Source organism: Pseudorca crassidens, chromosome 8 (assembly GCF_039906515.1).
Source record: "Pseudorca crassidens isolate mPseCra1 chromosome 8, mPseCra1.hap1, whole genome shotgun sequence".
Lineage (NCBI taxonomy): Eukaryota > Metazoa > Chordata > Mammalia > Artiodactyla > Delphinidae > Pseudorca > Pseudorca crassidens.
Genome location: NC_090303.1, coordinates 24,105,705 through 24,123,956, shown reverse-complemented (window position 1 = coordinate 24,123,956; position 18,252 = coordinate 24,105,705). Strand labels below are relative to the sequence as shown.

The 18,252-nt window shown below is 37.0% G+C and overlaps 1 protein-coding gene and 1 long non-coding RNA gene across 2 annotated transcripts in view; one reads left to right on the top strand and one right to left on the bottom strand.

Moving 5' to 3' along the window:
* LOC137228920 (uncharacterized) overlaps nucleotides 1-18,252 on the bottom strand; it is a 320,233-nt gene that overhangs the window by 120,359 nt on the left and 181,622 nt on the right. The window lies entirely within an intron of this gene.
* LOC137228560 (deoxyuridine 5'-triphosphate nucleotidohydrolase, mitochondrial) lies at nucleotides 9,903-10,528 on the top strand. The gene has a single exon (XM_067745523.1). It carries the CDS (start codon nucleotides 9,953-9,955, stop codon nucleotides 10,445-10,447), a length of 495 nt encoding a protein of 164 aa, XP_067601624.1. The 5' UTR covers nucleotides 9,903-9,952; the 3' UTR covers nucleotides 10,448-10,528.

The following is an 18,252-nucleotide window of genomic DNA, read 5'->3' as shown; positions in this document are numbered from 1 at the left end:
GATCGGAAAAGATACTTGATATGATTTCAAATTTCTTAAATTTACCAAGGCTTGATTTGTGAATGAAAATATGATCTATCCTGGAGATGTTCCATGAGCACTTGAGAAGAAAGTGTATTCTGTTGTTTTTGGATGGAATGTCCTATAACTATCAATTAAGCCCATCTTGTTTAATGTATCATTTAAAGCTGTGTTTCCTTATTTATTTTCATTTTGCATGATCTGTCCATTGGTGAAAGTGGGGTGTAATAAAAATAATTTTAAAAGTAAAAAAAAAAAAGAAAGAAGAGAGCAACCAAACCAAAAAACAAATCCACCAATGATAAGAAGCCCTAGAAATTGTACTAAGAAACAAAGAAACAAACAAACAAAAAGGATAGACAGAACCCTAGGACAAATGGTGAAAGCAAAGGAATATGGAGAAAATCACACAAAGAAGCATATACATACACACTTACAAAAAGAGAAAAGGGAAAAAAAAAAATATATATATATATATACATCATTGCTCCCAAAGTCCACTGCCTCAATTTTGGGGTGATTCATTGTGTATTCAGATATTCCACAGGTCCAGGCTACATGAAATTGATTGTGGAGATTTAATCCACTCCTCCGGAGGCTGCTGGGAGATATTTCCCTTTCTCTTCTTTGTTTTGCACAGCTCCTGGGGTTCAACTTTGGATTTGGCCCTGCCTCTGCATGTAGGTGGGCTGAGGGTGGTTGTTCTTCGCTCTGATAGGACGGGGTTAAAGTAGCAGCTGATTAGGGGGCTCTGGCTCACTCAGCCTGGGGGAGGGAGGGGTACGGAATGCAGGGTGAGCCTGTGGTGGCAGAGGCCAGCATGATGTTGCAACAGCCTGAAGTGCGCCATGTGTTCTCCCGGAGGAAGTTGTCCCTGAGTCACGGGACCCTGGCAGTGGCAGGCTGCACAGGCTCCCAGGAGCGGAGGTGTGGATAGTGACCTGTGATCGCACACAGGCTTCTTGGTGGCTGCAGCAGCAGCCTTAGCATGTCATGCCTGTCTCTGGGGTCCGCGCTGATAGCCGCGGCTTGTGCTGGTCTCTGGAGCTTGTGTAGGCAGTGCTCTGAATCCCCTCTCCTCGCGCACCCCGAAACAACGGTTTCTTGCCTCTTAGGCAGGTCCAACCTTTTCCCGGACTCCCTCCCCGCCAGCTGTGGTGCACTAGCCCCCTTCAGGCTGTGTTCACGCAGCCAACCCCAGTCCTTTCCCTGGGATCTGACCTCCAAAGCCTGAGCCTCAGGTCCCAGCGCCAACCCGCCCCGGCAGGTAAGCAGACAAGCCTCTCGGGCTGGTGAGTGCTGGTAGGCACCGATCCACTGTGCGGTGATCTCTCCACTTTGCCCTCTGCACCCCTGTTGCTGCGCTCTCCTCTGTGGCTCGAAGCTTCCCCACCACCTATCTCTGCCACTGAAGGAGCTTCCTAGTGTGTAGAAACCTTTCCTCCTTCACAGCTCCCTCCCAGAGGTGCAGGTCCCATCCCTATTCATTTGTCTCTGTTTTTCCTTTTGTCTTTTGCCTTACTCAGGTACATGGGGAGTTTCTTGCCTTTTGGGAAGTCTGAGGCCTTCTGCCAGCGTTCAGTGGGTCTTCTATAGGAGTTGTTCCACATGTAGATGTATTTCTGATGTATTTGTGGGGAGGAAGGTGATCTCCACGTGTTACTCCTCCGCCATCTTGAAGGTCTCTGATCAATAAAATTTAGCTTTGAAGCTGCCGCTGGGTCAGTTTTCTCTGAACCAAATGGGGTACTTTGGGGAATTTTGTATAACTGATTTTAAAAATCAAGTCACTGATTGAAAAACAGAACAAAGGAATAGCTACCAACAATGATCAGTACATTCACTATCACCAAAAGTATTTTAAATTATACTACAGTCCTAGGCAGTTCAAAAGAACAATAAAAGCAGAAATAGGAGATGTGAATATCGGGGAGGAATTGGAAGAGAGTGCAAAATTGTCATTTTATAATATTATCTTAAAAGGAATAAAATAGAGCTAACAGAAAATCTAGATCATTGAGTAAAATGAGTTAGCACAAGATCAACAGTAGAAAATTACTTTCCTACACATAAGTAATAAGTGATTGGAAATGTAAAATCTTTAAAAAAATATCCCATTCACACATTTATAATAGCCACAAACCTCTGTTATATGTTGAAATAAGTCTAATATATAATGTGCAGGACCTACATGTTTAAAGTATAAAACTTTACCAGAAGACCTAACCTGGATAAATTACTTGGCTCTGAATGGCTTGATTAAATATTAAAATTCTTACGAAATAAAATACAGGGAAAGTACAAAAATGAAGCAAAGCATTCCTCAGCAATATTTCTTCAGAATAAACAAGGAAGAAAATTGTCTTTTCTTACTGTTCGTATTTATAAATGCCTTAAATAAGAGTACAAACCACAAACAAAACTCTTTTTCTGGTTTCAGTTTGTAAATTTTTAGTTATCTATCTTGCTTCAAAGATAGAGTTTACAATATCCAAAGACTGGGAGAAGAGTTCACATTTATCTGTGGATTCTGGAAGTTGAGTTCAGGGTTTATCCACTCCATCTGAACATTAGAATCACCTAGGATCTTTAAAAATTATTGATGTCCAAGTCCATATAGATCAATTATATCACATTTCTGGGGGTGACACCAGGCCTCTGGAAGTTTTTACTTTCGTAGGTTATTCCAAACTAAATCTAGGGTTGACAACTTCTGACTAAATTCTCCATGCCATGTTTTATAATGATGTTGAAATGTTGCAGAAAAGAGAAAAAGCAAAAGCATTGGTCTGGAAATTTGAAAGTAATTGTAAATTGTTGGACTACAAAAAAATTAATGAGCAATGCATCTTAACTATTCATAGACAATATGCTTGAGAAGACTTTAAGTGTTTAGAAAAAAGACAGAATGCTTTGGAATTAAAATATGTTTTCATTCTCATAAAAGTATAAAAAGTTATACTTAGACTATAACTTATAGTTATAACTATATATAGTTATAACTATAGTTATATAGTTATAACTATAACTTATAGTTATACTTATGCCTAGAAAGTTAAATATCTTTGAGTCAGGCTGAGTCTGTTGCCATAGGAGATTCTGTAGAAGATGTGGGTATATTCTAAGGCTGAAGCAGAAATCCAGAGTCTCTGAGAAGACTCAGGAGGAAAGAGGTACAGACCAGTGTGGATGATCAGGAGATTGTGAAGAAGGTCAGGTACAGATCTGGGAGCAAGAAAGCTCAACCAAAATGAAAAATCCAAAAGCAGATTGAAAAATATGTAGGGTCAAATTTGAGATTTCATGATGTTTTTCTTTATTTCAGCTGTGACCTTGCAGTGACCTAGAAATAATAAATGCTGTGTCCCAGGACATTACTGCTCAGTGCTAGTTCCTTAACATCTATTTTCTGCTTTGAATATATCTAATGTCAACTCTGGAGCATCTGAAAACAAGTTAAGATGTTTTGCAAGCAATAAATTATAGTGTCTTTTTCATGCATATTTTTGCTATTATTAGAAGGCTATTTCCATAATTCAAAGGGTTTCATTTAAAAATATTGAAATGATATTTAAAAGAGTTCATTTTAAACTGAATCTTTTCAAGTTTCCTTTTAGTAGGCAATATTTTCTGTTACATGAGTCTGAACAAGCTATGCCTCTAGAAAAGGTTATTTTAAAATAAATTTGGATGTATTTTGATGTATCAAATTTCCTTTTCAGTGATTATTGTTTCAGTAACACATATTTTTGATTTGGTGTCTTTAATGTTAACACTAAACATATTTGCAGGTGGAATGGGATAGGAGAAAAAAGATTTGCAAAAAAGAAGAAACACAATTATTTTAAGTTGAAAGTGCTATTTAACCTTTTGAGTTTGGTAAGGATATATTTTCTTATAATATTTTCTTTTTTAATAACCCTAAAATTATTCATCGAGTATACATTAGAACATTTCTAATATGACCAGCTACCAATTTCTTTACTTTCTAACAATATAGACCAATATATTGGAGACTAGGACTTAGTCCTCTACAAAATATTAAATCAGATTTATAAGAAGAGAAATTTCCTACTGATCTATTTGCACCTTTTTACTCTATGGCATTCAATCATTTAACAGATACTTTTATGGTCCTTAGTTGTATTAAAGTCTTAATAAATATAATCAGTGCCTCTGATGTTAAAATATAATATATTATTTTACATAGAATGTTAAAAAAATATTTGTGTTTATGAATTGTAATTTATTTTTAGCTGGTACAATAACAGATGTTCTACTGAATCCCTGTTCTACTGAATTGAAGTTCTATTGAATACCTCTAATGCCCTATGGACAGGTCAAACAAAACCTACCAACCCTGAAATACTAAGGCCAGGGAGAATAATCTAAGGCAAAATGTCACAACTGCTCAGACCACAAGACAACTTAACATAGGCATCAGAAGAATGAATTTAGGCCACTTTTCTATCTCCAAGAAACAATGTTGACAACTAAAACTGGAAAATTCTGACTGACATCCACTTATCAACATCATAGAGAAAAATACTAGGACAACAGTAGGCTGGAAGATCTTACCCCATAAGCTGTTTAATAATTTTGGACATACAAAATTCTTTTCCTCCTAGCTTTGTCTTGGGTCTTTGACTTAAGCCATTTTAAACTTCTTCACAGCTTCCCATAGCATGTTGTTTTGCCTCAAACATAGTTCAATTTTTCTCATCATAATATTATTAGCATGTGAAGGTGCTTCTTTATGAGGTGTAGGAGTGTTGTATACTGAAATCTAAACCATGCATGATCAAATTCTCACTTTATTTTTGGATCGTCTCAATTTTATGGTCAATGGATTATAAATATTTTTCACTTTCCCCTTATTATGGCTGTCATTTCATGAGGTGTTATGGGTTGAACTGTGTCCCCCAAAATGATATGTTGAAGTATAGCCCCCAATACTTCAAAATGTGACCTTATTTGGAAATAGGACCTTTAGAGGTAATCACTTTAGAATAAGGTCATTAAGATGGGCACTGTCCAATATGACTGCTGTCCTTATAAAAAAGGGAGATTTGACATGGAGGCAGACATGCACAGAGAGAAGATCATATGAGGGCAGGTAGGGAGAAGTCAGCCATGTGTCTAGAAAGATTAATCTGCAAGTCAAGGAATGCCAGAAGCTAGAAGAGGCAAGGATGGATTCTCTCCTGGAACCATCAGAGATGCCAGCATAGACCTGATTTTGGAATTCTAGCCTCCAAAGCATGAGGCTATAAATTCCTGCTGTTTTAAGCTACCATTTTTTGGTACTTTCTTACACCAATCCTAAGAAACTAAAACATGTGATATTTGCTATCTCTACACAATCTCTTAAATTTCCTGGCTTCACAAATTTTATTTTTCAAACTCATCCTGCACATTTGAATTATAAAACACTTTCCTCATCCATTACAGTAAAGACACCTCTGATCACTGCTCTAGTATATGCATCTTAAAAAACACTGTGGATATATCTGTCAAAATAATATTCTTCAAGGTTATAGTTCACTGTTTGGAATGAAGTTGTTAGTCATGTACAGCAGTAACTGATCCTTGGCTTTAGTTAGGCTCCTTGCATCTTTCACAATTAAGAAGACCATCTACCCAAAGCAGTCCAGGTAGGAGGAATGCTCTGAAATACTGAAGAAAATCATTGTGATCATAGAAGTAAGTGATTTGAAAAATATTCCACTGCGAAGCCCTCCTAATCAGCCCTTGTGGATTTGTGTCATTATTTCTTAATGTCTCTTATTTTTATATTACTGTTATTCGAATCATTGTTGAGAAACAACCATGAGTGGAAATGGATAGCAATTTGTCTAAAACCTCAGTTACCCAGAAACCAGCTTAGTAACCAGAGATAAGTTCAAAAAGTTCTAACAGCAAAAATTCTGGACGTAGAATTCATTATGCTAAATGCATGCACCCAGATAGAAGGGAAATCCATTGGTCTCACATTCAAAGCCTATGCACCCTTAATTTATAGACAATTCTACAAGCAAAATCCACTCATTTTCAGATCAACTACACAGAAATGTAAGAAACTCCTAAAGTTTAACATATTTCATTTTATTTTTGAAGCAATGTCAATACATAAAATTCTAAATATATATAAAAATATGCACCAATAGCTTAAATTGCCTTTAAAAACTTCCATTAGCATTTTAACATTCTCTCTGCATTTTAATCTATGTATACATCTTTTATAATAAATGCTGTACATTTGCAGTATGTATCCTTTCTCCTTTATCACTGTGAGAAATGGACTATTGCCTGCCATATCAATAAACAAAGTATGTTACAGTTATCAGCGATTGCAGTCCTCTAACGTGAGCTGGTGAGCCCTGAGGAGACTCAGGAAGGAAAGAATACCTGCCACCTAGCAGCCATCAGACTGCAGCCACTCCCCATGGTGAGCCCTGAGGAAATTCAGGATGTGAAAACACAAGATACTGGCCCCAGAGAGCTGAGGTGTATATCAAAGGAATGATTTCAGTGAGCCCAGACTTTTGCATCTTCCCATACACAGAAAAGTGCTACATTCCTTAACTTGACATATCTGGTTGTTTTTTTTTTTTTAATTAACAATTATCTTTTGACTTTCAGACTCCCTGCCCTTTGTTGCAAAACTCCTATATAGTCTGGCTCTCCCCATCACATCCTTGGAGCAGTTCTCTCAGGGTTACTTGAGATGCTGCCTCCTAGGCTTGAAGTCCTAAAAATTCCTGCCAAGTAAAAGATAACTCTCAACTTTTAGGTTGTGAACAATTTTTTAAGTTGACAACTGTATATTATATCAAAGATATTTTCCATGCCATTAGTTGTTGGCCACCACAACCCCTCTAACGTCAACATAATATTCCATTAAAGTCCTTTATTTCATTCCATTAAACCTGTAGATTAAAATAAGGGTGGATGCTGCCTCTGATACCTAAATATTCATAGACAGCAGCAAGCAGCGGCAGATGGACTGTGGCTTAGAGGAATGAGGTGAATGTTCATTAAAAGCTGATAGAGGAAGTCTAACATAACTATTCCTCAGTAGCTACTGGATGATTCATGGTAATACTGCATGGCTAGAGTCATTCAAAATCTCCAAATTCCCTATTTAAGAAGTCAAAAAAGCATTCAATATGAAAAACACTTCAGTCACATTTGTAGAGTGTTTAAAAGTAAAGTGAGTTTTAGCTCAGACGGGTATATTTCAGATACGGAAAATGAAATCAGGAACAACACAGATGATGCTTGATTGGTACACACTAATTATATATTACACCTGGTCGCCCAGTTTCCAGCTTCATAGGGGGGCAAAAGCACAATCAGCCATTCCATACACTGGGCAAAGAACCATGCACTGATCTGGAGGAAAAATCCCTGCTGGTAAGGAAAGATTAATATAACCTAATCCACAGGATTGCAAGGGGTCCATCCAGTTGTGGAAACTGCTTCATTTTGAAATGAAACTAGACTTTAAAACCCGCTGAAGAAACTCTCTTGTAAAACAGAAAACAAAACCGACAAAAACAACGACAAAAAGTGATCAGCGATGTATTACTCTAATCGTTAACATGTTTTAGTTGACTTTTAAAGATATACAGAAACATTTTCTTCTCGTAAGAACAACTACGAATAACTAGGCCTATTTAAATTTAAACCCCATGCTAACTACTGGATTTGCATTAGGTAAGGAAAAGGGAAATAGCATTTATTTTTTCAGAAGCATGAAATGAGACAATTGGTATGCATCACTCAACTTAATAAGTATAACATCCCTATGGAGTAACATTGTCTCCATTATTACAGATGAGGAAATTGAGTCAATAATAAATACACATGGCTAGTGAATGGAACATCCAGATTTAAAATGCCAATCTTACTCCAACATGTGTTCTTAAGCAACATATTATACTAATTCTTCTATTCTATTAACCAGATAGGTCTTAAGTTCAGAGAACCACAAAAAATCCTTTGAAACTATTCACACCCAACTTTCCCCTCTGATTTAAACTTATCATAAAACAAAAACTCAAGCTGGAATTACTTCAGCTACCCTTGCATATCTCTCAAACTCATCAAAACACAATTCTCAACATCTGCATTCTAAGGACTAGAGGCAAAGGAAAAGAAGGTAAGAAGAGAAGTAAAGGAAAATAACTGAAAGAATAGTTCAGCTGAAAAAGAAAAAAGATACAAAAGAAGAGGAAGTAGATGAGAAAAGAGAGAAATATAGTTCTAATTCTCTACTTTTCAGCCAATGTATTGGAGAAATACACTTACACCACTATTGCCTGGAAATCGCTGATGAGGAAAAAATGTGCGTGTGTTCTTGTATTTCATCTATGCCATTTTTTAATGTCTTAGGCTATGTTTTGAGTCCTTTGAGATTTCTGAATGCTGACAAAATGAGTGGAGAAAGTAATTCTAGAATTTAGAGGAGGACAGATGAATCACAGATTACATATCTCATCAACTGTCATCTAAGTTTCAATTTTTCTTCAACACAAATCTTCAAGAAAGTCAGACTGTCTTCATATCTTGACTTCATGACCTCTTTAGTATTTGGTATAAAAATATTTTTTTAAAAGGAAGCAGAAGGAAAAGCAAGTGCACACTGTAACTCTGTGTGCTGTCCATGGTATTTGTCCTCACTGCCTTTGCAATACCATTACTTTTCAGTACAGGCAAAGTCCACTGATGACTGTGAGTCTATTTAGCACAAAAAGTAACATAGTTTTGTATTTCACACACTTAAAAATAATCTAAGACGTTAACAATACTTTTAAAGCATGGTAACTTAACCTAAAACCAAATGTCAAGGCTATTTTACAGGATACTCCAATATTTGGGTTCTGGAGTGGAGAATTCTAATTCATGGTGAAAAGGGAGGTTTCTCCACACCACCAAGCCAATGCTCCCGACACCAGCTGAGCATTCTACAATTCAACTGAATTCTGACATTATCTCCCCAAAGGTAGCATCAGATTCCACAGGTAAATAGTTCAATCCTACAAGACTGCCCTCCACTTTGGATGCCAATTGCAGGCTATAAAAAATTAATAAACAGAAACCTCAGTTAGAGTTGGGAGACCAGAAAGGAGAGCTTTCACAGATGGTGAAGATAGCAGAGCCCAACAGGATAGAGAAAGACTCCTCTTCTTTCCCGGCAAGGACTCAGCCAATGAAAAGGCACAGACTTTGTTTACTATACCCTCCTAACTTCCCTTTCCTCTCTATAAAAGTGTTCTCCTTTCCTTGCCCTGTGGGGACTTGCAGGTGGCTCACCATGGCTGCTGATCCCAAATTGCAATTCTCCACCAATCCTGAATAAACCTATCTTTGCTGGAGAAATATCAGGCAGTTTATTAGTTTCAGGTCAACAAAGCCCAGGTTGTGACCAGTCTTTTGACTCATGTGCTACAAATTGGAGGTTCCAACAACCCACTCTAACTCAGGATGCCAATCTCAAGTGCATGTTGTTACCTGTACTTCTGACCAACTGGCTATAAATCATATTTCCATGACCTTTCCTTGGGTTTGATTAATTTGCTAGAGCATGTCTACTGGGAAAAAAAAAAAAAAAGCACAACATAAGAGCTGTGAGTTGAATTTTATTCAGAGTCTTACTAGGACTATAGCCCAGGAGATAGCCTCTCAGATAACTCTGAGGAACTGCTCCAAAGAGGGGAGGAAAGAGCCAAGAGCCAGCATATATATTTTGGGGGGGTGGGGGGGTGGGGGGGAGGACAGTGGTCCTGGGAAATAAATGTAATAAAATATATATCTTGGGGGGGGCGGGGCAGGGAGTTATTGGCGGGAAGTTTAGAACTGGTGCGCTGCGCTCATCCTGCTGTCTCTTGTTCCGCGTGCTCCCTTTGTGCTCACATTCTGCCCTGCCATGCCCTGCTCTCAAGAGGCACAAGTCATCTCCCCCAGCAAACGGGCCCGGCCTGCGGAGGAGGGCGGCATGCGGCTTCGCTTTGTCCGGCTTTCGGAGCACGCCACCGCTCCGACCAAGGGGTCTGAGCGCGCCGCGGGCTATGACCTATACAGTGCCTATGATTACACAGTACCACCTATGGAGAAAGCCCTTGTGAAAAGAGACATTCAGATAGCTCTTCCTTCTGGGTGCTATGGGAGAGTAGCTCCACGTTCTGGCTTGGCTGCAAAACACTTCATAGATGTAGGAGCTGGTGTCATAGATGAAGATTATAGAGGAAATATTGGTGTTGTCCTGTTTAATTTTGGCAAAGAAAAGTTCGAAGTCAAAAAGGGTGATCGAATTGCACAGCTCATTTGTGAACGGATATTTTACCCAGAAATAGAGGAAGTTCAAGTTTTAGATGACACTGAAAGGGGTTCAGGAGGTTTTGGTTCCACTGGAAATAATTAAAATTTATGACAAGAAAAGAAAATGAGAAAATATACTTTTTCCTTGAAAATAAAGGCTTTGCTTAAAGTGAAAAAAAAAAAATATATATATATCTTTGTAAAAGATTACTGCTTATCACAAAATCCTGGTACTTCAGGTTAATGGTTTTAGTGCTTATCTACGTATGGGAAGATTCAAGAATCTTGGGTCTTGAAACTCTTCTCAGGGCACACTGTTGGTGGGGCTCTTCAGTGGGTTGCATTTTAACCTTTCTTAAACTGGATGATGAGCAAGATTCTTTGTTCTTTTTGCTTACAAGCAGCTCACAGAACACAGGAAACTCATTTACCCACTAAATTACCAGTATGTTATAAAAAGATATAATTCAGGAATAAGCAGATGTAAGAGATACACAGGGCGGTATGGGGAAAGGGTATGGAGCTCCAATGCTCTCTCTGAGTTTGTCAATCTCCCCAAACTCCACCTGTCCACCAACCTAAAAGCTCTTTGGGTTTTTATAAAGGCTTCATTACATAAGCATGAGAGATGAAGTCTTGTCCAGTGGTGATCATTTCAACCTCTAGCCCCTCACCCCTCCCCAGAGGTCAAGGGGTGGAACTGAAAGTTACAACTCTTCAATCACATGGTTGTTTTTTCTGGCAACCAGCCCCCATCCTTAGGTGACCTGGGGGCATTCCAAAAGTCACCTCATTAACATTAAAAAAGACACCTTTATCTCTCTCACCACTTAGGAAGTTCCAAGTGTTTTAGAAGCTCAGGGCTAGAAATGGGACAAAGACCAAACACATGTTTCTTTTTATAAATCACAACATCACATCCAGCAAAGATTCAGGATTCAAGATCTATGCATGACACTTCCTCTTGCTGGGTGACATGAGGCAATTTATTTAAGCTTTCAGTGTTTCAGTTTTCTGTATGTTGTGGGAGGAAAAAAAAACCTCAAAACTTTCTTCTACCCTTTGAGTTTCTTCTGGATGGTCTAAGAATTAAACTGACATGAGACAAATTAACAGGAGAAAATCAAATTTTATTTTGTATGTATGGGAACCCCACATATATGAGAGGGTCAAAGACCCCACATACATGAGAAGTTCAAAGAGAGAACAATAAGATATATATGACATCTTGAGCTAAGAAATAGGCTAGGGGCCTGAGGCTTCCAAGGACAGGAGGGTAATTTACAGGACAATAAGAAGAGCAGATGTTGGGTAATTAGATGTTTGCCATGACTTACAGATGGACCATTCAGATAAAATTTATCTCTGGTAATAACTCTTATTCTGGGAAAGACCAATTTAAATTCTTCTAAGTAGTTAAGCAGGGTCAGAAATTTCTCTTCAATCCACAGGATCTCAATTGCCTTTAGCTCAAAATAATTTTCATGCAGAAGTAACATATTTGGGGGAGGTTTGTTCTGAAACCCTTCAATGTAAAATATAGATAATAGTACCCACCTCCTAGGATTGCTATGATGATTAAGGAAGATGATTCTTAAAAAATACATAACATGGTATTATCCTATAAAGAGTGCATTCAATAAAAATATTCAGTTTTACTCTCATGTTTATTATTATTAATGGTATCACCAAGGTGAAGTAACTGGAGAAAATGATCTCACACATCCGTAGACATCTAGAAGCATATCACCCCTATGCTATTTAGTATAGAATTTTGATTATTCCAATTTGTTAATTACCAATTTTGTTAAAAACTGAACATGCATCAAGTTAGGTGAGGAAAAATATTATTATTTGTGAAATATTAAAATAGAACGTATTTTGTATGTGGTTTCTGGGCATTTGAAAGGAGATTCTAAATTTATGCTGTCCAATATCTGCCTGAATGAGCATTCAGGAACAAAATGTCTCAACAGTCCTATACCAGAGAGGCTGAGTACAACCAGCACCCTTAGGACCACTGGAAGGGAGTCTGTTTGAGCCTCTAAAGAATGTTTCTGGGCTCTATATCTCTGGAAACACATACAGATACCTTGAATTACTGCACTGCTGTGTTATTTGCAAATCAGTGTTGATGCAACAAAAAAGTGATACATCTACAATGTTATCTTGAAGACAGAGGGCTTTCATCCTGGAATAAAGTACAATTTACTAATTCAAGATGACTCTTGAACTGCTCAATATGAAGGCAAAATTATGAAAATATGTAACCAAGCCTTCTAGTTCTTATCAGCAATTCTCTTTCTCACTGTATGAAGAAAATCAATACACAAAAGAAGTGATATTGGCATGACTGTGAAACCATGCACCTCAGATTGGGACTTGAACCCACATGCCAGGACTCGAACCCAGGCTAAAGTCAGATTGGGACTTGAACCCATGTGGCTGGGACTTGAATCTGGCCAAAACCCACAGTCTTCCCACTGAGATCACACACCTGGTTTCAGGACATAATGAAGCTCAGGTTCTTGATGTCTCATCACAGAAAGAATTCAGTGAGACACAAAGTGATAGGTGAGAACTGGATTTATTTAGAGAGAAACACACTCCACAGAGAGAGTGTGGGCCATCTCAGAAGATGAGAAGGGCACCAGGGTATGGGGTTGTCAGTTTATATAGGGGTGGGTAATTTCATAGGCTAATGAGTGGGGGGAGTATTCCAGCTATTTCAGGAAGGGGCGGGGATTTCCAGGAATTGGGCCATCTCCCACTCTTTGATCCTTATGGTTGGCCTTGGAAATTGTCATGGTGCCTGTGGGTGTGTCATTTAGCTTGCTGATGGGTTACAGTGAGCATATACTGAGGCTCAAGGTCTGGTGGAAGTCGACTTGTCCGCCATCTTGGGCCCATTTGGTTCTAATCAGTTTATGTCATGTCCTTGGGCTATGTCATTCTTTCAAAGGCTTTGCCCTGCCCCCTTCCCTGCTGTTTCAACTATGTCACCGCTAAGAATTCATTTTATTATCCTATGTCTAATGTTAACCAATTAAAATATAATTTAATATATTAAATTAAAATGTACTACAAGTTTCCTGCTTGTGACTTGTTAAATTACAGTCATGTTACAAAGCTGTGATAACACAGTCTGTCATAGAAATGCTGAGATCCACAAAAGAAGAGAAGCTAAAGGGCATTATTATAAGAATTGGTTTGTGGTGCATCCTTCTACAATTACCAGAAATATCTAAGGAAAATCATTATGAGTTCATGTGAGAAAGTTCTCAAAAGTGAATTAAAATTTAGTGTGGGTATTATCGCTTACTGAGCATTTCTGAAGAATCAGATTGAGGTTTCTCCAAGTAAGGTAAAGCGTCACTAGGCATGATATCACAATAAAGAGAACAATAAAACTCTTCAATCAGTAGTAGCCATACATTACATATGTTGAAGAAAAAAAAAAATCTTGCAGTTGCATCACTTGTATTAAGTTTGGAAAAAAAACCTTGCTCTTGCATCATTTGTATTAAGTTTGGGCACCATAAAGTAAGGAAAAGAACTGTACTCTAATGAAAAGGGAGGTATGTCTTTCATTTCAAAACCTCCATTTAAAGCTTCCATTTTGTCAGACTTAAACTTCTACTTTTTCAACTGCTTTAGGACTTTTAAGTTGCAAACATGTTCTCTTAACTTTTAAGTTGCAATTATCCTTCCAATTTCTTTTTTAACTTCTGAGCAATCTATTTTATTCCACTGAAAAGAAGTTGAAATTTAAGTCAAATACCACTTTTGTTCAACAAGACTTTGATAATGTAATGGTTTAGTCATCTTAATTTATTATGCTCAAAAAAAAAAGTCTCTAATGTATTACTCTGTAATAATCCAGTTTAGACAGTCAAAACTACTGAGTTGGACATCTCTTTCCTAAAATTATTCCCATTATTTTACTTTAATTTATGTCTCGTATACTTCTACATTTAAAAATATCAGAGTTAATCCTGCATTACACTTGAAAAAGTTTACAAATTGCAAATATAAAGTATTATTAACAACATTTATCAAAAAAGAAGAAACCAAGTGCTACAGTCGCTATTATTTTTAAATGTCCTCTGGATATAATGTGAGTCATTGTGTCATGATTTTATCTCTGTATCTGTGACTAACTTGTTTCATTTGTTGTAATTTGGTGTTATTAAAATCATATCTTGGTATCAGTTCCCATCTGTGACTTCTAACTTTTCTCTTGCAATGGCCATAGGCTGCAGCGAAATCTTAATTCACCATTCATGACCACGGTCTGTTGGTCACAAAGGAAATTAGTCATGAGACCAGGAATAAGTTAATGCAAAGTCACCATCCATATTACTCAAGTAATTTTGAAAGTCAGGTATGTAAGTCTATTCATGATGGGTAACACATTATTAACATTATTACATGTAATTTAGATTCATAGCCTTTAAAACATACTAAAAAACTAGAAAATACTAGTAAGCATCATCGGCTTTTAGCTTCTAAGTATGCATTATAATAAGAGTAATAAAAATCTATTTTTCCTCAGAAGCTGAATCCTGTGATGTATAAAATAAATTAAGATCGTGCCATACACAAGTTTTCACTGATCTTATACAGCAACCTTCAGTTTTCTGGTAGGTGACCATGTGCAGTAATTTGTAATAAACTAACAGTCTCACATGCTGAGAGTGCTGCTAGACTGCTGTAGGGGAAGTTAGTTTGATGAAATACAAATGAAAACTGTAATAGAAAATTCATCCCAGAACAAATGACTTCTACTGTGCCCAGCCATAAACTCCATGAGGACAGAAGCTCCCCTGCTCATACTACGTATTTCTTCATCAGGATTTAAATTGGTCTTTCCCAGAATAAGAGTGATTACCAGAGATAAATTTTATCTGAATGGTCCTTTAATCCTATCTTTAAAATCCTTTGTACTAAACGGGTAATTTAGTGAGTAAACGAATTTCCTGAGGTCTGTGAGTCACTTTAACAAATTAATCAAACCCAAGGAGGGGACCATGGGAACCTCTGAAGCATAGGTAACAACCTGGGTTTGCAATTGTCCTCTGAAGTAGAGGGCAGTCTTGTGGGACTGAGCCCCTTACTTATCAGTGGGATCTGATACTATCTCTGGGTAGATAGAATTGAGTTGTATTGTCAGACACACAGCTAGTGTCCAGAACATTGGTTGGTGGTATGGGGATACCACCTCCCTCCACACATTGGAATTGAGTCCAGAACCCAAAGAATGAGTAAACATTATTTTACTATGTTTTTGGAGTATATGAGTTGTATGCTTGTTTACTAGAATATATTATATAAAATGTATACTAGGGCTATAAAGATGCAGGAGACTCTGAACAAGGAAAAAATTTAGTCTACTATCTTTTATCCTATTCCAGGCTGTGGTCCTCTAGGAGTTTTGTGGTATAGGATCAATCACCAGCTCTCAAGGACTGCAGGTACCCACTGTGTCCTTAAGAAAGAAGGCCCTGGTGTGCCCCTCTTAGACTTTCTTAAGTGTACGGATGTATCAGGTTCAACGAAATTCTTAAATGTGCTCATTTGATTTAAATATATGAAACACCTGACTCTTCATCCCCAAGAGCTTCTAAATGAATGAAAAAGAAAAATTTTATGGGCCCTTGATTATACATCAGGGGATTTTGTTCAATACAGTATGAATCTTTTATAGGACTTTTAATCCAGTTTGAGAGAAAAAAAAAAACAAAACCTAGGAGAGCATACAAGGACTAAAGATTCCCTCCTCTTCTCTCTCCCCTCTCCTCTCTCTCTCTCTCTCTCTCATATACACCATATTTCTCATTATAGCATTGGATTTTATATGTAGTCTATGGTCCATAGACTTACACACACACAGGCGTAAAAGTTGATACATTATTATCTACTATAACCCATATTTTATTCAGATTTCCTTCATTTTTAACTAATCTTCGTTTTCTACTTTCTATTTCAGAATCCCATCCAGAATACTACATAAGTAGTGGTCTTATCTTTTTAGGCTCCTCTTGAAGTAACAGTTTCTCAGATTTTCCTTGTTTTTGATGACTGAGAGTTTTGAGGAGTATTGGTCAGGTATTTTTATAGAATGTGCCTCAGTTGGGATTTGTCTGATGTTTAATCGAGCATAGTAAAGGAATTTTGGGCAGAAGACCACAGTGATAAAATCTATAGACATTACATTCTAATCACATCATATCAAGGCTATATATTACCAGCGTAACTTATCACTGTTGATGTTGATCTGATCTTTTGGTTGAGGTAGTCTTTTTCAGGCTTGTTCACTGTAAAGTTATTCCTTTATTCCCCTTTCCATAAGGTATTCTTTAGAAAAAAGCCATTCTGTTCAGCACATATTAAGGAGTAGGGAGTTTTGCTCCACTTCTTGAGGGCAAAATAGCTACATATATTATTTGGAATTCTTCTGCACAGAGGATTTTTCTGTTCTCATCATTTACTTATTTATTCAATCATTTATGTCAGTATGGACTCATGGATATTTATTTTATACTTTGGGTTTTAATCCATTACTACTTTATTGTTTTGTTCCTCAAATTATTTCAACTTTGGCTATTTCAACCTTTCAGTTAGCTGTTGAATCCCTTTCACATATTCTATTAGTGTGTGTGTGTGTGTTTGTGTCTGTGTGTGTGGTATGTGTGTGGGGTGGGGGGGAATGAGAATTACCTAACTTTCTGGCACTACACTACACAATGCTGCAAGCTCATGTTGCATATTCCCTGCCCAATTCTTAGAATTAGCCATTTTCCAAGGAAAATGGCTAATTGTCTTTATTAAAGAATGGTATTAAAAACTGATATCTGAGTGCTACATCTACTCATTGTAACTAGAGCATCATTGCTTCTAGGCTCTCTTAGTTGATAGAGCAAGGAAATATATGTGTCTATAAACATATCTATAAATGTTTCCCTATTTAGCCATCTGTATCTATATTAACCTAAACAAAAGTTCACACTGATCCCTCCAACATTAATCCATTACCATATGGATTATGCATAATTCTAACTTCTTTCTTATCTGTAACCTCCTACTCCAGCAATGAAAATCCTGGCTCTCACCATCCACCATCTATTTATTTAATACAATATATAGGTATAGTAGCTTCAGAATTATTAAATGTACCCCTGTGATAAACAACTTTATCAACTAGTATAGTGTTTATGTAGCCTTCCTTTAAGTAAGAATAAAATGACTTTATTCTTACAGAAGTCATTTTCAAAATTACTTAGTTCAGCATCATTTCCCCCATCCTCTTCTGTTAGGTTGCTTCATACATTTGTAATACAGTTAGATTCTCCTGTCACATTCTACATTCCATCCTGGGTTCTCTCGACCTCTCAAATGACATTTTAAATTTTTTGCACATATTAAAATTTACTTTCTGATGCGAAATTCTATGGATTTTGACAAATGCATAATGTCACTCACCATTATTGTCATCTTTCATTATAGATTCTACAAAATAGTTCCTCAAAACTTTCAAGGTCATCAAAAACAAGAAAACTCTCAGAAACTGTCACACCAAGAGGAGCCTAAGGAGATATGACTGCTAAATGTAATCTAGTATCCTGGCATAGAAAAAGTAGATTAGGTAAAAATGAAGGAAATCTGAATAAAAGATGGGTTACAGTGGATAATAATGTATCAAAACTGATTCATTAATTCTGACAATGTACACATTAATGCAAGCTGTTAATACTGATAGTAGGGAAAACTGGGTATGTGCTATATGGGAATTCTCTCTACTATCTTTGAAATTTTCTGTAAATATAAAACGATACTTAAAATTTTATTAAAATTAATTACATCAAAATAAATCTATCAATTCAAAGTAATTCATATCAAACTCCTCAA